The following is a 25,228-nucleotide window of genomic DNA, read 5'->3' as shown; positions in this document are numbered from 1 at the left end:
AAGTGTTTTAGAAGCACGAGAACACCAGCAAGAACCAGGAACGGCTCAGAGACAATCAGCAGCGAGAAGGAGAACAATTCACCAAGCAGATGATTGGTTCTGGCTTATTTGCTGGGCCTTAAACGAGAACAACAAAGTCCTGAATCTCCTCCTTGCCACTTGACCCTTGACTTGATTGCTCAGGCAATCAGCATTGACATTCTGGCGGTGGGCTGAGGGTTCCCCAGATGGCCCAGGGATGGCTCAGGTCACCGGTGAGGATCACTCTCAGAGCACGCTTCCTGTCCCATCTCTTTGGGAGGCCTCCCACCATGAGGGCTACAGAGCAGCCCCCTCCTCACCGGTGGAAGGAGGGAAGCAGGAAATGGGAAACCAAAAAAGACAAACCCCAATGACTCTAAGGGACAAAGGCCGAGCTGGGGGAAAATTGTCCCACCTTAACCTCGTGTTTTCCGTGCTTAGAATTTGGCCAGCACCGGGCGGATCAGGCTGCCTAGGTATCCAACCTCTCTGGGGCTCTTACCTTCTCCACGGGGACGTCTGTCTTCTCGCTCAATGAGCAGTGGGAAAGGAGAAAACTCCAGAGAGGCTCCACCTCGCGCTCACATACATGACCCTGAATTCTCTCTCTGTCCTCAAGGAGACACCTCAAGAAGGAGACTCCCTGCAGCAAAGTCCCGGGGGGCTCTGAGACCCCCCTGCCCTGCAGCCTGTCCTCCCTGGCCATTGTCATGGACTTTCTGTGAGGTCACCACCTCCCAACCTCCTTTGACCAATCAGCTGAGTGCTGCAAAAGGCCCTTGTGATGTCACTGCCACTCCCACCCTGCAGGGCTCATGCCCTGCCCTGAGCCGGCTCCTGTGCGTGTTTGAGCTGCTCCCCCTGGGTCACCCCCACAAACTCAGTGGTCGTGCAAGGGTTCACGCAGGCCACACGTGGAACCATCAGAGGATGCTCAATGTGCTGCACTTGGTTTTGCAGAGATTTGGAGACTTGAAGGCCAGAAGAGACTGTTAGATCATCTCATCTGCCCCCCTGCACATCACAGGCCTCCTGTATGGCGCAGTAGCGAGTTTTGGACCAAAGCAGACTCGAGAAAGGCATCTCATCAAGGGATGGAGAAAGCACCACTTCCCTTGGCAGTCTGGAGGAAATTGACCCCAAGGCCACACTTCTGAGTCTGTATCATAACACACATGCACAACAGCACTGCGCGAAGTATGTACATGTCATCTTAACTCTGATGTTTCCTAATGTTTAAAGGCCTGGTCTCCAGGGTGTTCTTTGTGCTTATAGATCTATTTTGGGGAGAGATGCACTAATTTATTTCCGAGTGGTAGCCGTGTTAGTCTGTCTCAGCAAAAAGAAACGAGAAGTACTCGTGGCACCTTAGAGACTAAGAAATGTATTTGAGCATAAGCTTTCGTGGGCTAAAACCCACTTCATCGGATGCATCCACTGGAAAATACAGTAGGAAGATACATATACAGAGAGAACATGATAAGATGGGTGTTGCCATACCAACTCGAACAGACTAATCAATTAAGGTGGGCTATTATCAGCAGGAGGAAAAAAACTTTTGTAGTGATAATCAGGATGGCCCATTTCAAACAGTTGACAGGAAGTTGTGAGTAACAGTAGGGGGGAACTTAGCACGGGGAAATAGCTTTTACTTAGTGTAATAACCCATCCACTCCCAGTCTTTACTCAAGCCTAATTTAATAGTGTCCAGTTTGCAAATTAATTCCAATTATGCAGTTTCTCGTTGGAGTCTGGTTTTGAAGTTTTTTTGTTGGAGAATTGCAACTTTTAGGTCTGAAACTGAGTGACCAGGGAGGTTGAAGTGTTCTCCGACTGGTTTTTGAATGTTATAATTCTTGATGCTGATTTGTGTCCATTTATTCTTTTGCGTAGAGACTGTCCAGTTTGGCCAGTGCACATGGCAGAGGGGTATTGCTGGCACATGATGGCATATATCACATTGGTAGATGTTCAGGAGAATGAGCCCATGATGGTGTGGCTGATGTGATTAGGCCCTATGACGGTGTCCCTAGAATAGATTTGTGGACAGAGTTGGCAACGGGCTTTGTTGCAAGGATAGGTTCTTGGGTTAGTGGTTCTGTTGTGTGGTGTGTGGTTGCTGGTGAGTATTTGCTTCAGGTTGGGGGGCTGTCTGTAAGGGAGGACTGGCCTGTCTCCCAAGATCTGTGAGAGTGATGGGTCGTCCTTCAGGATACGTTGTAGATCCTTGATGATGCGTTGGAGAGGTTTTAGTTGGGGGCTGAAGGTGACGGCTAGTGGCGTTCTGTTACTTCCTTTGTTAGGCCTGTCCTGTAGTAGGTGACTTCTGGGTACTCTTCTGGCTCTATCAATCTGTTTCCTCTCTTCAGCAGGTGGGTATTGTAGTTGTAAGAATGCTTGACAGAGATCCTGTAGGTGTTTGTCTCTGTCTGAGGGATTGGAGCAAATGCAGTTGTATCTTAGAGCTTGGCTGTAGACAATGGATCGTGTGGTGTGCTCTGGATGAAAGCTGGAGGCATGTAGGTAAGTATAACGGTCCGGTATAGGGTGGTGTTTATGTGACCATCGCTTATTAGCACTGTAGTGTCCAGGAAGTGGGTCTCTTGTGTGGGCTCTCCTTCTGCCCCTCCACCCCCACGAACATGATAAAGTTCTGTGGTGACCTGGAATCCTACTTTCGAAATCTCTGACTCAAGGAATATTTCCAACACACCTCTGAACAACGCACTAATCCACAGAGACCTCCCTACCAACACTACAAAAAGAAGGATTCTGCGTGGACTCCTCCTGAAGGTCGAAAAAACAGACTGGACTTCTACATAGAGTGCTTCTGCTGACAAGCAGGGGCTGACGTGGAAAAGCAGCATCACTGCCCCATAACCTCAGCCGTGCAGAACACAATGCCATCCTCAGCCTCAGAAACAACTCTGACATCATAATCAAAAAGGCTGACAAAGGAGGTGCTGTTGTCATCATGAATAGGTCGGAATATGAACAAGAGGCTGCTCGGCAGCTCTCTAACACCACTTTCTACAAGCCATTACCCTCTGATCCCACTCAGGGTTACCAAAAGAAACTACACCATTTGCTCAAGAAACTCCCTGAAAAAGCACAAGATCAAATCCACATAGACACGCCCCTGGAACCCCGACCAGGGGTCTTCTATCTGCTACCCAAGATCCATAAACCAGGAAATCCTGGACGCCCTGTCATCTCAGGCATTGGCTAGGGGTGCTGGTCACGTAGGGCCTGAGGAGAGAGTCGACACAGCCAGATAATCCTGCTGTCAGGATGCCAATGCCTGAGAGGATTTCATCGCAGTCTCTGACGAGGGGGTTCAGGCTCCAGTGCTCTGCTCTGTTTTCCCAGCCCTGTCCAGGGGGTTGTTTCTAGTTTCAGAAATGGGACAATGTTCACACACTCCCAATGGGTCTTTGCATGAAGCAGGCCCTAAGCCAGGGGCCGGCAAACTTTTTGGCCTGAGATCGGATCAGGTTTCAGAAATTGTATGGAGAGCCGGTCAGGGGAGGCTGTGCCCCCCCAAACAGCAAGGCATGGCCAGGCCCCCACCCCCATCTGACCCCCCGCCTGCTTCTCGCCCCCTGATGGCCTCCCCAGGACTCCTGCCCCATCCACCCCCCCCCCCCCGGTCTCTGTCCCCTGACCACCCCCGGATCACCCCGCCCCTAACTGCCTCCTGCTGCCCCATCCAACCCCCCCTCCTTCCTGACTGCCCCCCCGGGACCCCTACCCCATGAAACCACCTATTCTCCCTGACCGCCCCCAGACTCTCTGCCCCTAACTGACCCCTGCCATAACTGACCCCCACCACCCCATCCACCCCCTCTCCTTCCTGCCTGCCCCCCGGGACCCCTGCCCCATCCAACCATCCCTTCTCCCTGTCCTCTGACCGCCCCTGAACTCCCACCCCTGACTGCCCCCCACCGCCCCATCCACCCCCTCCTCTGCTTCCTCACTGCCCCCGGGGACCCCTGCCCCATCCAACCACCCCTTCTCCCTGCCCGCCCCGGGACCTCCTGCCCCCATTCAAGCCCCTGTTCCCCGCCCTCTGACCGCCCCGACCCCATCCGCCCCCCACCCCTGACCATCCCCCGAACTCCCCTGCCCTCTATCCTACCCCCCTTCCTCCTCCCCCACTCCCTGCCCCCTGACCGCGCTGCCCGGAGCATGGGCCGGCGGCGCCGGGAGCGGAGGCTGCGGGGGGGGGAACAGCAGGGGCGGGACCTGGGGCTCTCCGGAGCTCGGGGCCAGGCGGAACGGCTCAGAGCCCTCGGCCCCCCTTCTGCCCCCCGCTCCCCACATGTCGCTTGCCCCCAACCCCGGGGAGCTGCAGCAGCTTCCCTCTGCCCGGGGCAGGGACTCGCAGCCCCCCACTGGGAGCAGCCTGGACCCCCCTGCCCGCACAGGCTGTCCCGGGAGCAGCTCCCTGCGGGGGCAGGTCTCCCCTTCCACAGGGGGCACTGCTGGGGGCGAGGCTCGGGGTCCCAGTCGGGGGGGGTGCCAGGCCGAGATCTCTGCACAGGGAGAGTCTCGGGGGGGGGGCAGCGGGAATGTCCCTCCCCCACCCACAGCCAGGGCTCGGGGGGCCCCAGCAGCAGCAGCCGAGGCCTGGGGGGCTGGCGAGGCAGTGACCGCAATTCCCTCCTGCTGCCCAGCTGGGCCCCGGGCTTGCTCCACCCGGCGCCTCCGGGATCCTACCACGCTGGAGTCCCTGGGTCTGGCCCGGGGGGGGGGTCTGTCTCTTATTTCATGTCTTGTAGCCTCACCCCCCGGCCCTCCAGCAGGGATGTGGGGCCAAGGGGCCCATTGCTCAGGGGCCCAGTGATTTCAAAGCCCTGGGCGGAGGGGATCGATCTGTATTTCTAAATAAAAATGAAGATACAAAATGTCACGAGATCAGTCAATGCCACAACTTACACCCAGTGGGTGACAGACCCCCCCCCATCCCCTGCTAGTGCACCCCACCAGAGATGCCCCAAGACAAACCAACAGCCATGGCCTGGTGCCACCCCACTACCCCTCCCCACAGCTCCGTGCGGCTGCCTCCCCACAAGCCCCCAGGCCCCAGTGTGGCCGAGCCCCTCCACAATCCCCCCCCGACTGTCCTCCTCGCCCCAAGCCAGGGTGCAGCCGCCCCACCCAGCTGTGCCACCCCCCCACACCCCCCTCCACAGCCCCTCACAGCCATGCTGTGTCCCCTGGGGCCATGGTGCTGCCCCTCACTACCTCCCAACCCAACCGCCACAGCCATGCCTTTGACCCTAGTCCCCAATCCAAGTCCCCTGTAGCCTCTCCCTCCCCCAGATCCCTCCCAGACCCAGTCCCCATCCCTGCAACCCAATCGCTCCCTGCTGACAACCCCCCCTCCTCCTCCCACAGCACCAACCCATCCCCTACCCTCCCTGCAGAGAGCTGACTGGTGGCACAGGGTGCAGCCCAGGACGGGACGGAGGTGTGGCAATGCTGAGCATCACAGGGCATGGGTTTAGACAGCTAGAAAATCACAGGAGCAACACGGATCCACACAGCGGAGTTAGGTGCCGAAACTCCCTGTACAGCACATGGGCCACAGAGGCACCGTACAATACAACTCACAAAAGCCAGCTCACTGGGCAGGGAGCCAGCCAAGCCCGCGAATGGGAGAGACTGACAAGGGGGAGGTGTCCTAGCCCGACCCTTCTCCCACAGCACTCACCTGGGACGTGTCCAGCTGCCTAGCGTAGCTCGGGGCGTGAGTACCAACCTCTGAGTACCAACCTCAGGGCAGAGTGTTACACACCAGGGCACAAACCCCTTTTTGCGGCTACAGACTAACAGGGCTGCTACTCTGAAACCCATGGGGATTGGGAGCTCTACATTTTGATTTCACCCACCAAAAGCCAACTCCCCAGGCACGGTAACAGCCTGAACAGAGCATCACAGACAGTCCCCTTGGGCACTCTCCTCTGTCCTGCCACCTAGGCAAGCCTGCCTTTATGCTAGATCCATGGTTCAGGGAGGCCTGAGCATGAGCTGGTGCTGCCAGCATCACCCCCACACTGTCTGCAAGGGAGAAAGGATTGAACCAGGGTCCCCCGTGTTCCAGGTCACTGTTATCCCCTCTGCCACCCTCAATCTGGGGGCTTTCCCTTCTGCACCTACCTGGCAGGGCATCCCCACGTCAAGGTTCTTGGATCTTAAGAACAATGAAAAATCAATCAGGGTCTTAAAAGAAGAATTTTAATTAAAGAAAAGATAAAATAATCACCTCTGTAAAATCAGGATGTGCCGAGAATTCTGCCTGCACCAGGTGGATCAGACCCAACAGGTTCCAAACCTCTCGGAGCCTCTGACCTTGTCCAAGGGAAGTTCGTTTTCTGGCACAACCAGTGGTAGGAAAGGAGAAAACTCCACAGAGGCTCCTCCTCATGCTCACAGTCGTGACTCCTAATTCTCTCCCCGGCCTCAAGGGGAGACCTGGAGAAGGAGACGTGCGGCAGCAAAGCCAGGGGGGTCTCAGCGACTGCCCTGGCCCTGCACCTCTGCCCTGCCCTGCTGATGTCGGGGTCTCTCTGTGAGGTCACCCCCTCCCCACCACCTTTGCCCAATGGCCTGAGTTCCTGCAAAAGGCCTTTGTGATGTGACTGCCCCACCCACCCCTCCCCTCCAAGCTGATGTCCTGCCCCTGCCCAGCCTCTGTGGAGGTTGGAGTTGTTGCCCCTGGATCTAGGGTTGCCAACTTTCGCACCCAACAAAACTGAACATCCTTGCGCTCCCCTTCGCTGAGGTCCCGGCCCACTCACGCCATCTCCCTCCCCTCCGTTGCTCACTCTCCCCCATGCTCACTCACTCGCTCATTGTCAGCGCGCTGGGGAGGGTCCCTTTTCAACTGGGTGTTGTCGGGATGGATGTGGGAAGGAGGGCTGCCTGCCAAGCACCTTTAGGAGGAGGCGTCCCTCCCTGTCAGAAAATCATCTCCCTCCCTCAGCTCAGTGATGGCCTGAATTGCTCCTTCTCCTGGCAGAGCCAGAGGATTGAAAGCAGCAACATCAAACCCCTGTGTAGCTCGCAGGAATGAACACAAACACGCCCTTGTATCTCAACAGATGGTTACTTTTACCCTTGGGAAACTACAAGCCTAAAGAGAAAGGCGGTGGCACCACATCTAAGGAATAAACACAACACAATCATCATCGTTATGCCCATTGTGACTGCAACATCTTTTTATACACGTCTCATTATCATTCGTGCATTCTTTTCTCTGGAGCCCAGACCTTGACTAGACCTTGACCAAGAAATCTGGATCTTGATGAAAATAATCACCCGCCCCTGGTTAATGCAATGGAGTTGACACCCACTGGGGTGTCCCTACGGAGGTTCAAGTACTAACAACAATGGCTGCCTTTTAGCCATAGTTTTTAAACAGGGCAATACATTGATACAAACCCTGGTTAAATCATTTCTCAGCCTGAGGCCTTCACCCACATGCCTTCGGGCATTGTGCTACCATGGGGACGTTTCATTTCCCTCCTCAATTTCACACAGAGACACAATTTCCTTTGTATGGATGATCCAGGAGCAGCCAAACCTCCCTGTGTCTCTTGTCTGAGCCAGGGCATTCAATTCCTTTGACACTTTCTCCCCTGCAATAGCAAAGGGCAAACAGGGGACGTGGCCACCTTCAGCCCTAACACTGAGATATCGGCTCGGCTCTTTCTTTATGCTGCTGTTGTTAGTCCATGAAACATCAAGGATGGAATGCAAGGCTGAGTTCACTCACCAACCCCCTGACAAATGTCAGTGCCCCAGAGAAAACCTGACCCCTGCTATTGGAATGATATGCTGGAGATCTGAATGGGAAAGGGACTGTTTGAATTGCCGAGGTGGGGAATGAACAACGATCTACAGCAATGTCATGAACACAAACACACTCTAATCATGCTCCAGCCGGAAGGGAAATGGGCAGGAATTCCTGCTGTCCAGCAATGGACACACTTCCCCCCCCCACAGCAGTGCGTGTGCTGGGGAGGCTGGTCTGAGCAAACAATTTGAAGTGATAATTCAGTGAGAAGAGAATCATAGTGTAGTGAGGCAATTGTCCATCAGGTACTTGTGGCTGAGTGGTTAAGGGGATGGACTAGAAACCCCTTGGGGCCTTCCCATGTAGGTTTGAATCCTGGCACCTATGGAAACATTGAACTGGTGTCATTGTAGTCTTCGTGCTGGAGCATCCATGGTGAAAACTGGAGGTAGATCTGGTCTCGCTCTTAGGCCGTCTACACTTAAAAAGCTCCTGTACCACTTTGGAGTAGAAAGTTGCTACAGTGACTGGAGGGGATTTCCCATTGCTCTATGTCATAAATATAAAGGGAAGGGTAACCACCTTTCTGTATACAGTGCTATAAAATCCCTCCTGGCCAGAGGCAAAACCCTTTCACCTGTAAAGGGTTAAGAAGCTAAGATAACCTCGCTGACACCTGACCAAAATGACCAATGAAGAGACAAGATACTTTCAAAGCTGGAGAGGGGGGAAGAAAGGGTCTGTCTGTCTGTGTGATGCTTTTGCTGGGGACAGATCAGGAATGCAGCCTTACAACTCCTGTTAAGTTAGTAAATAATCTAGCTAGATATGCGTTAGATTTCCTTTTGTTTAATGGCTGGTAAATAAGCTGTGCTGGAGGGAATGTATATTCCTGTTTTTGTGTCTTTTTGTAACTTAAGGTTTTGCCTAGAGGGATTCTCTGTGTTTTGAATCTGGTTACCCTGTCAGGTATTTACCATCCTGATTTTACAGAGGGGATTCTTTTACCTTTTCTTTAATTAAAATTCTTCTTTTAGGAATCTCATTGTTTTTTCATTGTTCTTAAGATCCAAGGGTTTGGGTCTGTGTTCATCTGTACAAATTGGTGAGGATTTTTACAAGCCTTCCCCAGGAAAGTGGGTGTAGGGATTGGGGGGATAGTTTGGGGAAAGACATCTCGAAGTGGGCTCTTTCCCTGTTCTTTGTTTAACACACTTGGTGGTGGCAGCATACAGTTCAAGGAAAAGGCAAAGTTTGTACCTTGGGGAAGTTTTTAACCTAAGCTGGTAAAAATAAGCTTAGGGGGTCTTTCATGCAGGTCCCCACATCTGTACCTTAGAGTTCAGCGTGAGGAAGGAACCTTGACACTCTAGTTACACTGACAGAATACAGAGACTGAATTCCCACCCCACCTCCATAGGAGCTCTCTGCAGTTGAATTGTTCTGCAGCCAGCTGCCCATTAGAAATGCTGTTGTGGGACAGTCCCAGACCGAAATAGAGTGTTTCCACCGACGTGCATAGGCTGAAATTGTGGAAAAGCAGCATCACTTGCCCCATAAGCTCAGCTGTGCAGAACACACCACCATCCACAGCCTCAGAAACTACTCTGACATCATAATCAAAAAGCTTGTAAAGGAGGTACTGTCGTCATCATGAATCGGTAGGAATATGAACAAGAGGCTGCTCGGCAGCTCTCCAACACCACTTTCTAAAAGCCATTACCCTCTGATCCCACTGAGGGTTACCAAAAGAAACTACACCATCTGCTCAAGAAACTCCCTGAAAAAGCACAAGAGCAAATCCGCACAGACACCCCCCTGGAACTCCGACCAGGGGTATTCTATCTGCTACCCAAGATCCATAAACCTGGAAATCCTGGACGCCCCATCATCTCAGGCACTGGCACCCTGACAGCAGGATTGTCTGGCTATGTAGACTCCCTCCTCAGGCCCTACGCGACCAGCACTTTCCACACAAAGATGGACTACAGGCCATCAGCAACACTGTCCCCGATAATGTCACGGCAAACCTGGTGACTGAACTTTGTGACTTTCTCCTCACCCATAACTAGTTCACATTTGGGGACAATGTATACCTTCAAACCAGCGGCACTGCTATGGGTACCCGCTGGCCCCACAGTATGCCAACATTTTTATGTCTGACTTAGAACAACGCTTCCTCAGCTCTCGTCCCCTAATGCCCCTACTCTACTTGCGCTATATTGATGACATCTTCATCATCTGGACCCATGGAAAAGAAGCCTTTGAGGAATTCCACCATGATTTCAACAATTTCCATCCCAGCATCAACCTCAGCCTGGTGTGGCGGTTCAATGACAAGACAGAACACAGCTTTTAGCAAGCAAGCAGGCTGGTCTCTGCTAACAGGCTTCTCCCTGTCAGCTTTCCACCTTCCCCTTTATTCTCTCTCTCCCCCCGCGCATTACATTCTCCAACAGATAAAAGGAATACACTGGCTTTGTTTAACATTCTTATTTACCAATTTCTATCTACCGCATTCCTTGCTCTCGGGCCTTGAGCCCAGTCCTGATAGGCTTCCCACGATTCATGTCATCTTGGTGAGATTCCAAGGTTGATGCCCTTGGATGGAGCAGTGTGTGCACTACTCCTACACAACACTTCGGGTGTGCCCTGAATGTTGCCAAGTGCATAAACCTTTATGAATCCTACATCCCCTCCTTTTTTGTTTATTTGTGCTCGGCCATCTCATGGTAGCCATCAATTTGCATTTGCAAGCCAATTAACTCCCGGACAGACAAGGTCATAACTCGTGGAGCCTGCCAGGGCGGATCTCGACAAAGCCTTAACAAAGAGGGAATACATTGTACACAGCAGCAGCAAAAAATAAGCTTAAAAAGGTAAAGTGTGATTGGCCGGGCCCCAATTAGCCATGCTAGAGTACTGGGAAGAGAGGTTCGCGTAAGCAGCAAGCATCATCTCATTCCCAGTTTCCTCAGGGTGATGACATACTGGAATAAGGCACGTACCTAACAATTCTTCAGCTGCTACAAAATCAAATAAACAAAAGTGGGTAACATTTGCTATTGACGCCAATCTTTCCCATAGGTTATATGTCATTCGGGCCCATAACGGAGGAAGCGCTCCCGAGTCAACCCCTCAGGAAATAGCAGGCACAAAAGGCATACAATCAGTACAGAATTAGCAGTAATTTGGGCGAGAATCGCCACAAACAAAGTCTCAGGAGTCTCTGGCTGTTGATCTGCTGCCAGTCTTCGTTGAGCCGCGGTGACCAATGCTTTTACTGCTCCCCATGTCACGGGCTGGCTTGGGACGCTACGTCTCCTCCGTCTCCGTCCTGCCGTTGTCGACCCGGGAGGCACCGCGTTCTCCTCCAAGGTCAGCTGAAACTCCGGTATGGGGTTCGACAGCCCCTTGTGCCACGCCATGCTATTTCAGTGCCGGTCGCACATACCGGCTGGAACCCACAACGGTCCTGCAGGGAGAGACACAGCAGCATATCCCCGACCCCAAGTGATAAAAGGCACTGGGCCCAACCATTGCGGATCGGGCAGCTGATGGTAATAGACAGGCGGTCTTTCCATTTGTGAAAATGCCGATCCGCGGGGGTCTGCTGATCTGCGTTCAGCGTTAAATTATTTAAAGGAAACAAAAGGATATGCAGTTGTTGCTGAATGTCTCCTAAGGTTCGGAGACGCAGCTCCCCTTGTTTTAATAGTTTGTCAAGCAAGGTTTTTAGCGTGCGATTTGCACGTTCGACAATGGCTTGGCCCGTGGAATTATAAGGGATCCCGTGTTTGAGACGGATGTCCCATTGGGCACCAAAGGTGGAGAGGGCTGTGGAGCAATAGGCTGGGGCATTATCCATTTTTATCTGGCTCGGGTGACCCATAACAGCAAAACAGGCTAGCAAATGGTGAATAACTTTGGGAGTGGCTTCCCCATGCTGTGGGGTCGCCCAGAGGAATCCCAGATAGGTATCAATGAAAACATGTAAAAACGAATAGGGGCAGAACTGTGGCACGTGAGTGACATCCATTTGCCACAGCTGATTCGCTGCGGCACCTCTGGGGTTAACGGCATAAGAAAAGGCAGGGGCAGCAGCGGCACAGTGGGGGCAGGAACGAACGATGGAACGTGCATGATCAGCAGGAATATGAAACTGTCGGGCCAAAACAGAGGCAGACTGATGAAAAAAGGCATGGCTTTCAATGGGGTCAGAAAAAACGGAATTTACCTGACCACGTAACGCGCGATCAGCGCGCGCATTGCCCTCAGTGAGTGGCCCAGGCAGAGGGGTGTAACTGCGAATATGAGCAACAAAATAAGGGAAATTACGAGTGGTGAGAAAATACTGTAAGGACAGAAACAGGCGAAGGAGGTCCGCATCGACCTGAGGGGTAATGAGGGCAAGGGGTAAATGATCAATTACCTGATAAACATAATGCGTGTCCACAATCAAATTAAAGGGACAATCAGCAAAAAATTGAAAGGCCAAAATAACAGCAGCTAATTCCAAGGACTTGTAAAGCTCTCCAAGCGTTGTGCATGCAAATATTGTTGTACAAGTGAATGAAGCGCTTTCAGCTTTTCTAGAGGGAGGGGCCACTGGTCAATCCATATGGGCTCTAAGGATTGCCATACCAATGATAATGCGGATGGCAAGGTGGGTGGGGGAGGATTTTGGGCCATTATATATTAATATCGAGGGTGGTGTCCAGCTTTGTAAGTAAATCAAGGCCCCAAATATTGAGGTGGACAGGGAGTACAAAAGGGCGGATTGTAGCAAGGGCACGGCCTCCTGGTTTAGAGACCGTGACCCAAGACAAACTTTGGCGCCCGGGTTTGCTACCCATGATCCCCCACAACTCTTTAGAAGGAACTGTTGGCCAACCGACTGGCCACTCCGGATCACGAATCACTGTAACGTCAGCTCCAGTGTCCACCAGCCCTGTAAAAGGAACATTATTTAAGAGAAGTGTTAACTGAGGTTTCGAGGGGCGGACCGACATTGTCAGAGCAACAAGTGGAGAGGACGTGTTGTGAGACGGCGACTGAGCCAGCGTCGATCCAAAGCCGCCTCCGCCCCGGGCTCGATCCTCTGCGGCTGGCACCTGATAGGGGACTAAAATCAATTGTGCAATTGACCGTCCACGCGGAAGCGATTGCGGAAGATGGGTCCACACCTGAACCTTAATAACGTCGGTGTAATCGGCGTCAATGACTCCTGGGATGACAAAAAAAACCCTGTTTCCCAGCGTGTGAGCGAGGGAGAACCAGACCCACAAATCCGGCAGGGAGAGGTCCCGTCACCTGCGTAGGTATGGCGCAGACCTCCCCCGGCAACTGAAAATCAGCATCCTCCTGCATAATCAAATCAAGCCCTGCACTTCCGGCAGTCGCCGCCCTCATGGAATCTATGGATTGTAAGGCAGAGGAACAGTTGTCTGAGTGGGAAACACCCCCGTTTGGCCCTGGGTTCGGGGGGGACCCGTCGTGCGGTTTCCCGACCCGCTACGACACTGATTAGCCCAGTGATAGCCCTTCCGACACTTGGGGCACTTCTTTGAGGGGCGGGCGGGCGCCGTCGATGAGCAGCACTCCCGCTGAAAGTGACCCTCCTTACCACAGCGGTAACAACGCTTCCCCTCCTTCCCGCTTTTCCTCAGGGCGGCGGCCAGAACTCCAGCCTTATGGGCTTGGGTTCCGATGTTTTGGCACGCCCGCAGCATGGCCGACAGCTCTAGAATTCCAGAGGCTTGTGCAGCCTGGAGAGCACAGCGGCAATCCTCGTTCGCATTTTCAACCGCCATTTTTAGCAGGATCTCCTGAGCCGCTGCAGGGCTATCCACCTGTCGGAGGATAGCCTCCTGCAATCTGTTGGTAAAATCCATAAAGGACTCTGATGCACCCTGACGGATACTGGCAAAGCTTTCAGTAGGCCTGCCCGAATCCGGGACCTTCCGGAAGGCATGCTGGGCGCAGGCGGAAATAATGGGGAAGACAGCCTGAGGGAGTTGAGACTGCAGCTGAACGGTAGCAAACTGGCACTCCCCTGCCAACTGCTCATAAATGACACCTTGCTCTCTATATACCTGGGCTTGGCGTTCCGCCATCTGCCGATACTCACTAAGCCAAATAACATACTGACTGGGCGTCAGCATCATGCCCAACAGCGCCTTCCAGTCTTCAGGCATCAGGGTGTACCCAGTACCTAGCCCTTCAATGAGACCACGCACATACGTGCTAGTCAGGCCGAACTCGCGAATTGCTTTCTTTACCTCTCTGATCACCGAGTAAGGCAAACTGACCCAGTCTGCAACCTGGTTGCCCTGGCCATCATCCTGCCAGGTCACCGGACAAACTGAGACCAGATCAGCCAGCTCCTCTGCTGTAAGATCTGAGCGAGTCCTCGCTGTGTGAACCATTTGTTGCACCAGCGAAAGCCCCTGAGCAGACTCAGACGACCCCCCGGGGGGCCCCAGAGCATGGGGCCCCACGGGCGGAGGGCGATCACACACCGGCTCCGGTGGGGAAGGCCAGGGAGGCGGTGGTAATAGAGGCACTGGGGGCGAAGCAGGGGGAGGGATGGTTGCAGGAGCGGACGGGGGTGGCGGGATCAGCAGCCCCTCTGTTGGCGCGGGAGAGGGTCTTTCTGAGGCGACACACTGTGTCGCATCGTCAGGAGGGGGGATGGCTGCAGGCGCGGACGGGCGTGGCGAGATCACCAGCCTCGCGAGGGAGGGCCTGTCCGAGGCGACACGCTGTATCGCGTCGCGGCAGAGGTGCCAGGCATGTAAAGCCTGCACGGGCGCCCGAGGCTCTTTGTGCAATGTCTGGCCCAACCGCTCCCAGTCCGCTAGCTTAAGGGTTCCAGCTCCAGGGTACCACGGGCACTGGGCACTCACCTCCTGTAGCAGGAGAGTGAGTTCTCGAGTGGGGCAGTCATGCTGAGCCTTACGCAGCAAATACTGTAGCTCATTGCGGTGTTGCACTTGCAAAGCAGAGAGAGAGCTTCCCATACTTACCACAACGAAAAATACTCACCGGGATCCACAAAGCGGATGAGTGACGCGTCTGAAACCCTTGCCGGGCGAGGTGAGTGCCGAGGGCCCCACGTTGGGCGCCAGTTGTGGCAGTTCAATGACAAGACGGAACACAGCTTTTAGCAAGCAAGCAGGCTGGTCTCTGCTAACGGGCTTCTCCCTGTCAGCTTTCCACCTTCCCCTTTATTCTCTCTCTCCCCCCGCGCATTACATTCTCCAACAGATAAAAGGAATACACTGGCTTTGTTTAACATTCTTATTTACCAATTTCTATCTACCGCATTCCTTGCTCTCGGGCCTTGAGCCCAGTCTTGAGAGGCTTCCCACAATTCATGTCATCTTGGCGAGATTCCAAGGTTGATGCCCTTGGATGGAGCAGTGTGTGCACTACTCCTACACAACACTCCGGGTGTGCCCTGAATGTTGCCAAGCGCATAAACCTTTATGAATCCTACAGCCTAGACCAGTCCACACAAGAGATCCACTTCCTGGACACTACAGTGCTAATAAGCAATGGTCACATAAACACCACCCTATACCGGAAACCTACAGACCGCTATTCCTACCTAAATGCCTCCAGCTTTCATCCAGACCACACCACACAATCCATTGTCTACAGCCAAGCTCTACAATACAACCGCATTTGCTCCAACCCCTCAGACAGAGACAAACACCTACAAGATCTCTCTCAAGCATTCTTACAACTACAATACCCACCTGCTGAAGTGAAGAAACAGATTGATAGAGCCAGAAGAGTACCCAGAAGTCGCCTACTACAGGACAGGCCCAACAAAGAAAATAACAGAACGCCAGTAGCCGTCACCTTCAGCCCCCAACTAAAACCCCTCCAACGCATCCTCAAGGATCTACAACATATCCTGAAGGACGACCCATCACTCTCACAAATCTTGGGAGACAGGCCAGTGCTTGCCTACAGTCAGCCCCCCTACCTGAAGCAAATACTCACCAGCAACCACACACCACACTACAAAAACACTTACCCAGGAACCTATCCTTGCAACAAAGCCCGTTGCCAACTGTGCCCACATATCTATTCAGGGGACACCATCATAGGGCCTAATCACATCAACCACACTGTCAGAGGCTCGTTCACCTGCACATCCACCAATGTGATATATGCCATCATGTGCCAGCAATGCCCCTCTGCCATGTACACTGGCCAAACTGGACAGTCTCTACGTAAAAGAATAAATGGACACAAATCAAACGTCAAGAATTATTGGTTTCAGAGTAACAGCCGTGTTAGTCTGTATTCGCAAAAAGAAAAGAAGTACTTGTGGCACCTTAGAGACTAACCAATTTATCTGAGCATAAGCTTTCGTGAGCTACAGCTCACTTCATCGGATGCATACTGTGGAAACTGCAGAAGACATTATATACACAGAGACCATGAAACAATACCTCCTCCCACCCCACTCTCCTGCTGGTAATAGCTTATCCAAAGTGACCACTCTCCTTACAATGTGTATGAAAATCAAGTTGGGCCATTTCCAGCACAAATCCAGGTTCCCCCCTCCAAAAACACACACACACAAACTCACTCTCCTGCTGGTAATAGCAGCAGGATAAGCTATTACCAGCAGGAGAGTGAGTTTGTGTGTGTGTGTTTTTCGGGGGGGGGAACCTGGATTTGTGCTGGAAATGGCCCACCTTGATTTTCATACACATTGTAAGGAGAGTGGTCACTTTAGATAAGCTATTACCAGCAGGAGAGTGGGGTGGGGGGAGGTATTTTTTCATGCTTTGTGTGGATAAAAAGATCTTCTACACTTTCCACAGTATGCATCCGATGAAGTGAGCTGTAGCTCACGAAAGCTTATGCTCAAATAAATTGGTTAGTCTCTAAGGTGCCACAAGTACTCCTTTTCTTTTTGTCAAGAAGTATAACATTCATAAACCAGTCGGAGAACACTTCAATCTCTCTGGTCACTCGATGTCTGACCTAAAAGTGGCTATTCTTCAACAAAAAGACTTCGAAAACAGACTCCAACGAGAGACTGCTGAATTGGAATTAATTTGCAAACTGGATACAATTAACTTAGGCTTGAATAGAGACTGGGAGTGGTTGAGTCATTACACAAAGTAAAACTATTTCCCCTTGTTTATTCCCCCCCCCCCCCCAGTTCCTCAGACGTTCTTGTTAACTGCTGGAAATGGCCCACCTTGATTATCACTACAAAAGGTTTTCTCCCCTCCCAAAACTCTCCTGCGGGTAATAGCTCATCTTAAGTGATCACTCTCCTTACAGTGTGCATGATAAACACCCATTGTTTCATGTTCTGTGTGTATATAAATCTCCTCACTGTATTTTCCACTGAATGCATCCGATGAAGTGAGCTGTAGCTCACGAAAACTGATGCTCAGATAAATTGGTTAGTCTCTAAGGTGCCACACGTACTCCTGTTCTTTTTGTCTAAAGTGTGTGGCTGAGACTCCTCTTGTGGATCACTGTCAGCTCTGCCACCGGTTCAGTGCAGCGGAGTGTGACCTGCGTCTGGCCACTCCTCTGCCCCTGCTCCGCAGGCGATACCGTCGACTCCGCCCTGTCCGCAGGCTCTGTGGAGTCCAGTGTCCGGCCAGCCGCCGGCACCGGAGGGGCCGTGAGGCAGCAGCAGGGTCGCGGTGCCAGCCACCCCGGAGGCGTTTGTGGTGGCCAGGGACTGGCTGGCGTGTTCGCTACCACCATTGCGGGCAGTACAACAGTTGGTGCCAGCAGTGGGGGAAGCAGAAGGGAGCATGATCCTCCGAGCTCCCGTTTGGAACCAGGCCCCTTGCTCTCTGCTTATGTCAAAGCAGGCTTCCCCATCTCGGCACCGATCCCTGGATCCTCAGCACCGTCCCTTGGAGCTGACGGGTACCACAACCCCCTCGTCCCCACAAGGTGACTCATCATCCAAGTTGGAGTTTGAATCTTGCACCCAGCCGACGGACTGGTACCAGTACCCCACCAGTCAGTCCTACGCAATGGTGGATCCCAGGGTGGGGGATCCTCCGAGAGCCCGGCCCAGTGGGCAATGGCCCATGCAGATACAGTGGCCTTTTCAGAACCCCTGGGGTTTTCGTCCGCTGAGAAGGACTCCTCTGTCACACCGAACAGCAGCTGATCTGGACTACGATACAGAGCCAGGTACCGACTCTCAGAACCTGGAGCTACGGGATCCAGTTGGTGCAGAAGGGGAGGAGGAAGGTCCCATGCTGGTGCAGGCTGCCTCCTCCCCCCCAGAAGACGCAGGGATGGGTGTTTTCTCTCCCCAGGACACTTCAAGGCTGTTTTTAACCCTTACCCTGCTGGAGTGGGGCAGCTGCCCCACTACCTGCTCCCTCTCTTTCTGTACCCGATCTCACAAGATCACAGCCAAATGCTCCGTCTGCCTGACAGTGTGGAAGCTCCATGCTTAAATCCCGTGGAACTGGCCTGTTTGGAGCAGGTCTTGCTAGGCAGTAGGAAACCCTCTAGCAGAGCTACTTTACCTCCCCAACTGGAAGTGATTCTCTGTTTGGTCATCACAGCTGGGGGCACTGGAACCTCCCTACAAGTGTGGGGAGCGCAATGGTTTCCGCTTCTTCCCCCGAGGCACCACCCCCGCTCCACCTCTTCCCCTGAGGCTTCCCCCCTCCCCTGCTCTTGCCCACTGCTAAATTGGTAGGGCCATGGCCCCTTGGCCCTGCGGATCCAGCACCCCTGCCTCTCAGCCGCTGAGTCATCTTTCCACGAGTCCAGACTGTTCTGGAGTATCTGCTTCAGCTGAAACAGGAAGGTCTAGCGATTTCATCTATTACGATACGCCTAGCAGCAATCTCAGCGTTCCACCCCCTGCTGGGTGAGCGATCAGTTTTTTCACGCAAAATGTCCATTTACTTCCGCAAGGGCTTCGAAAGACTATGTGACGTTGCACTCCATATGCTTCATGAAAATATGCTTGTGAATGTGAATGTGACATAACTAGAATATGCTTTATGCTAAATGTGCCATGCAACATGTCTTTACAAAGGTTGTAATCTGCTGAATCTGTTTTTCCATTTGCTGGCATGTATCATTTTTATGTCTGAATTTAGGGAAATAAGATATAAAGTTGTATTTCTCTGTGTGTGCTGATGAGTGGCCCATCAGCAAACATTTAACTAACAATGGACTTTGGGGAGACACCAATCCACATCTGCTGAGCTAACAGGTAAACAATGGTGTTGGCCTGCAAGAAAGCTGAATCATTCATGGACATGTGACTTGCCCATGTAGCTACAAACTCCATCTTGCTGCTGTGACTTTGCACAGAAGAAAAAAGAGGTTTCCGCCCAAAAAAGAGAGAGATATAAAAGGCCCTGGAAGCCCCTCCATTTTGGTCTTGAGTGGCTTGAGAGGTTGCCGGTCCGGAGAACACCCCTGTCTATCACCTGAGATGTAAGCTGGAATTAACAAGGACTGTACCAGGGGAAAGGATTGGACCCAAGCTAGGAAAGAATCCAGTCTGTGAAGTATGCTTATTGGAACATCTTTGAGGGTGAGATATTACCTGTAACTAGATCCTCAGTGTATTAAGTTAGCTTTGCGTATTTTTATTTATTTTACTTAGTAACTTACCTTGTTCTGTCTGTTATTACTTGAAACCACTTAAATCCTACTCTTTATACTTAATAAAATCACTTTTGTTTATTAATAAATCCAGAGTAAGAGATTAATGCGGGGGGGGGGGGACGGGACAGCTGTGCATATCTCTCTATCTGTGCTATAGAGGACAAACAATTTATGAATTCACCCTGTATCAGCTTTATACACAGTAAAACAATTTATTTGGGGTTTGGATCCCACTGGGAGCTGGGTGTCTCGGTGCTGGACACATGTAACTTGCTAAGCTGTTAAGTCTGCAGATGTGGAGATGTGGCCCGGGCCTTGGGTCTGTGTTGAGCAGGCTAGCTTGTCTGGCTCAAGCAGAACAGGGATCTGGGGGTCCCAGGCTGGCAGAGAAAACTGGCTCAGAGGTAATTTCAGCACATCAGGTGACAATCCCAAGACCCAACCCGTCACAGGCTATACCTGCAAATCCAGGAACCCATCCCCCTGAGGGACTTAAACCAGGTCCTGTCAAAGCTCACGAGGCCTCCCTTTGAGCCGCTAGCATTGTGCCCTCTTGTACCTTTCCTGGAAGGTCGCCTTTCTGGTCGCAATTACCTCAGTCAGGAGGGTCTCCGAGATTAGACCTCTTATGTCAAAACCTTCATATACAGTGTTCTTTAACGACAAGGTACAACGTCGCTCCCACCCCATGTTCCTCCCAAAGGCAGTCTCTCTCAGTTCACAGTAATTAGGCTATTTTCCTGCCCATTTTCTTCCTGAAGCCGCACAAGAATAGGGAGGAATGACATCTCCATACTCTGGATGTTAGGCAGGACTCCTAGTGTTCTGTATAGAAAGGACTAGATAGAAAGTTGATCTGTAAATATACACAACTCTTTGTGGCAGTAGCTGACAGGATGAAAGGCTCAGAGAATTTCATCCTGGATCACATTGTGCAGTCACATGTGGTACGAGCAGGCAGGTGTCCCACCACCTGCCTTCCTGACGGCCCGTTCTGTGAGACCACAAGCTTCCTCAGTGGTGTTCGTGTCCCAGGCCTGATCCAGGACATTTGCAGAGCAGCCACCTGGGCGTCAGTACATACTTTTTCTTCCAATGGCGCCATCACCCAGCAAGCTAGAGATGCGCTGGGTTTGGTTGGGCAGTGTTGTAATCCACGAGTCCATTGGTAGTCACCGAACGTGGAATGGACGTTTTTGAAACATTTGAAGAAGAAAAAATGGTTACTAACCTTTCTGTAACTGTTGTTCTTTGGGACGTGTTGCACACGTCCATTCCACGAGCCACTGTCCTACCCCTCTGTTGGAGTTGCTGGCAAGAAGGAACTGAGAAGGTGCGGGGTCAACCGGTCCCCTCACCCTGCGACATGAGCGCATCGTACCAGGGGGCGCTAGTGCCAGCCTGAGGGGTATCACTGAGGGGAAAAGTTTCTGGCGACTGTGTGCGGGGCACGCACACCTAGCGTGGAATGGACGTGTGCAACACAGCTCTGAGAACAACAATTACAGGAAGGTTAGTAACTGGTTTTTGTCCAAACCTGGGGCATAGTTCAGGGATGCAGCTTAGTGGGCTTGGCTCTCACCTGTGGCTGTGACACCAAATGGTATTTTAATCCCTTGGCCGACATTTTTCCAAACATGATTAGTGATTTTTGGGTGTCTGATATTCAGAGGCCAGGTGCTTCCACATTCTGATCAGGCCTCCTTAAAGGGTCTTAGTTGGGCACCCAAAATCACTAGTGATTGCTGAAAATCTAGGCATTTACCTCGATGTATCTAAAGCAGGATGGGAGGGGTGAAAATATTTGGGACCCTGTTTGGGTTATTTTTGTGCCCCCACATTCTGCCCTGTTTGCCAAGCGAGGGGTCTGATCCGTTCCCCACACGTTTCAGTCTTCCTTGTGATTCCCCACAGTGATCTCTGTTCACCATAGCCTCCCTCCCTCTCGCCTAAATTCTCCTTCCTGTCCCCATCCCCACCTCCCACCCCCCAGTCTCCCTCCCTGCCTCCTGTCAGCCCAGGGGTGGCTGTATTAACTGAGTCTGCTCTTGGTTGTGTGCGAGATGGGGGCCATTGTTGTGAAGATTAGTCTGGCTGTAGGAAAATGGTGGCCAGCTGAACTAAAGGCCGTCAATGGCCTGATCCTTACAGGGAATCACCTTGAGACAGTGGCCATGTGAAAAAGAGGCCAAGCATCCGAAGTTGGTGCTTTGCCGTTCCTAGATTGAGCTGGGGGCATGGGGAAGATGGGGCAGAGAAACACAGGGACCCTGGGGATTCTGTGAGGTCATTAAACCAGAGCAGAGGTTAGTGTCGGGGACAGACTTCCTGTACCCCCTCCTCACAGGGACGTGGCGGTACTGTGAATGGAGGAGGTGGAGGACCAAGTGACCCTGAGGACCTGCAAAATTAATACAACCACAGCAGGAGAGATGGGTACAGACACCCTGAACACTCTCTCTCTTTCTCTCCTCCTGACTACCAGAACTGGGGGGATCCTCAGAGAACAGAAGAGAGCTGGAGGGGATAGACCCCTGTAATATCCGGAGTACTCCCTTTGGGGTTGTGCCACCCTGCACCCCCTGCAGGGAACATACGAGAACAAGCAGCAGTGAGGTACTCCTTGAAGGTTGTGAGCTCTCTGCAGTGGGTGTGTGTGTGGGGGGGGGGGGAGCACCCCCTGCGGGTTTGGGCTCCCTTCTGAAAGGAGCTGGGAGGGTTTAGGACCCCACAGCAAAAGTGGGAACCCCATTTCTCAGGGGAGGGAGGGCCCAGTAGTAAGGGGAGGACCCACTGGGCTACCTGCAGTGGGGACTGGGTGAGATTTTCAGAGAGAGGCTGCTGCTGACCCTCAGCTGTGTTTCAGGGTTTCACGTTATCCAGACGATATTCGGCTGTGATCTCCGGGAAGACAACGTCATTCAGGGGTTTTACCAGGATTCATATGACGGACGAGACTTTCTTACCTTCGATAAGGAGACCATGACTTGGGTAGCAGCAGACATTGGGGCTCAGATCACCAAGAGGAGATGGGATGCTGAAGTACTTGACAACCAGCAGTGGAAACGCTACCTGGAGGAGAAATGTTTTCCCTGGCTAAGGAGTTCTCTAGAGTACGGGAAGGAGACTCTGCAGAGGAAAGGTAAGATGGGGGACAAGCCCCACCCAAGAGGTCACTACAAGTTACATCTCCATTCCCCAGCCCCAGTTCCAAAATGGAGCAGGGGGGAAGGGTGCAGTTCAGCAAACCTTGCACCAGGGATGGGTAGGGAAACAATCCCTTCCCCCCAGCTCTGCTGGAAAAAAAGATAAGAAATTGAAAATGTTAAAAGCAGCTCACTGTAGAGAAGCTGCATCTCCAGAGCCACTTGACCAAATGAGCCCAAATTTGCAGCACAAATTCTACTTCTTCCCTTGGTGTGTCACAGCAGTTATGAAGGCAATCTGCCTGTGCGTGTTAGAGCACTGAGCTGTAGCTCACAAAAGCTTATGCTCTAATAAATTTGTTAGTCTCTAAGGTGCCATAAGTACTCCTTTTCTTTATACCTTATCTGTTACCATGGACACAAATTCCCCAAATTATTTAGCACCATTACACATCCTAATCTTTCTGTTCCCAAACAGTTTGCACTTGCTCTTCAAGGTTACTTGAAATTTGTACCCAGTTCTTTGCAACATTATACTAGTTGCTTATTTCTCTCACAAACCTCAGCAGAACATTAGCTTGTCCTTTGCCATCTTTACAAATGCCAGGAAGAAAAAGCCACACACAGCCGTGTAATGTGTATTTCAGTGCCACGGGGCTGGGATACTGATTGTTCAACATGTGTAAATCCTTTTGAAATCCCTAATATTGGCTAAATAGTTTTGGTAACAACCTACAAGAAAGTAGCCAATTAATATTAGTGAGTTTGAGGGGCAGTTTACAACCATGTGTCATTTTTTTGTTTAATGATCCTTTCCATCTCTAATTGGTCAGTTTATCTACTTCATTTTTTGCTCCCTGGTCACATTCTTCTCTCTTTCAAATCCAGAGACTGATAGGAAATGAGCACAAACCTAGTGTGTGATTAAGGATTGACATCTGTGACACCTGTATCTGGAGCTTAGTGAAGCCTTTTAGGTACTCGTGTCACTGTGGCTGGGAGCAGAGGCTTCTAGTTTCCACACTCATAGAATCTAGTCAGGGACCTGGATTCGGGGTTCACCGTTGCTGATGCTGTGAATTGGGCACAGAAATCCTCTAACATGGTGGTTCTTCCTCATCAGAGGGCTTCCATCTCATGGACTCTCATCCTCGCCCCCTGCTGGGGTCTGAAAATTTCATGCTGCAAAGCTCCAGCAAAGGCTGCCTGGATTAGAGCTTGGAAACAACTAACTTCAATTTCTTCTTTTTTCCCAGTGCTCCCAACAGCTAGAGTGAGTGACAGGTCATCTCATGACGGCCTCACCACCCTCTCCTGTAAGGTCAGTGGGTTCTACCCCCCGGACATCACCGTGACCTGGCTGAAAAATGGGGAGAGCAGACAGCAAGAGACCTACTCTGAAGGCATCCTACCCAATGGGGACGGGACCTACCAGACCTGGGTGACAATGGAGATTGATCCCGAGATCAAAGCCCATTATTCATGCCACGTGGAGCATGAAAGCCTGTTAGAGCCACTCTCTGTCTCCTGGGGTAAGGCGTTTGTTTTTCTAGTGGGAGAGGGGGAATCCATTAAACTCAAACCCTGAAAAATTCTCATTCGGATTTCTAGGCTGAAGCTGGAATTTCCTCAGGGTCTGTGAGGCCCTGTCCCCGTTGGCCCTGTCCCTCTGCAGTCAAGTTCTTGTGCTAGAGTTGGGACCCACAGTGCCTGGGGCTCATGTCTTGCTCTCCAGTTTTCTGCCTCTGGGGCTGTTAGATACATCTCAGCAATACAGTGTCTCAGAAGGGAGAAGATTAGTCATGAGGCATTAATGCTGGAAGAGAGCAGTCTGAGCTCCTGCATAGGCCAGGGCAGGGAATCACACCAGGGACCAAGCTGGTAGCCTGTGGGCAAACTAGAACTGATCCTTCAGAAAGAGATGCCCATTCCAGATGTAAAGTCTCGAAGGGATGGAGAATTTACCACATCCCAAGGGGAGCTCAAATCTGTCCCTTACTTGCAGTCAGAATTCGTCTTGCTTCAGCTTCCAGCCTGTTCTCAACTTCAGCAGGTTCTCAGAAACATGGCTCTGGGGGCCCTTCATCCTTGCCCATGTGGCCAGAGAGAGATGTTTAATTTTGGGAGCAGCTTGTTTCTGTGTGCAGTGATGCTGGAAGGGAGGGTATGGCCTTGGAATGGAGCGAGGAGGCAGATTAGAGCCCTGCATCAGGAGGGAGAGTCTCCTAGTTCCCTAGCACAAGAAAGTCTTGGAAGAATTTTTTACCCATGGAGCTGCCTTCCAGCCATCTTTTTGCTTGTTAATTGGAATGTGGAAAAATGCAGCATTTGGAAGTGCAAACAATTTCTGAGAGGGCAGCCTGCACCGGGACTCTCGTCAGCAGATGGTTTCACATAACAATGCTGCTACCACGTCCCCTGCCAATTTTTGTGTCATAAACCACATTTCCTTATTCTCTTAGAAATATTTTTCTTTTTGCTGTTTTATTATGTGCCTCTTTCTGACAACAGGAGAAGCTGATTAGTGAAACTGAATGTGTATAGAGAACTCGGGGTTTAACGGGTTTATATAAACCAAGAACAGTATTAAAATATCTCTGTCTTCTCCTGTTCAATTCCT

The 25,228-nt window shown here is 51.7% G+C and overlaps 1 protein-coding gene across 1 annotated transcript in view; it reads left to right on the top strand.

The window, feature by feature from the left end:
- Positions 1-25,228, top strand: part of LOC141988019 (class I histocompatibility antigen, F10 alpha chain-like) — a 51,695-nt gene that overhangs the window by 25,395 nt on the left and 1,072 nt on the right. The window contains exons 3-4 of the mRNA XM_074953839.1: positions 22,329-22,604; positions 23,865-24,140. Of these exons, the coding sequence (XP_074809940.1) occupies positions 22,329-22,604; positions 23,865-24,140 (552 nt within the window). The remainder of the gene's footprint in view (positions 1-22,328; positions 22,605-23,864; positions 24,141-25,228) is intronic.

This window comes from Natator depressus, chromosome 5, assembly GCF_965152275.1.
Source record: "Natator depressus isolate rNatDep1 chromosome 5, rNatDep2.hap1, whole genome shotgun sequence".
Taxonomy (NCBI): Eukaryota; Metazoa; Chordata; order Testudines; family Cheloniidae; genus Natator; species Natator depressus.
Note: the sequence above shows the minus strand (reverse complement) of the source record. Positions and strands in the feature narration are given on the sequence as shown.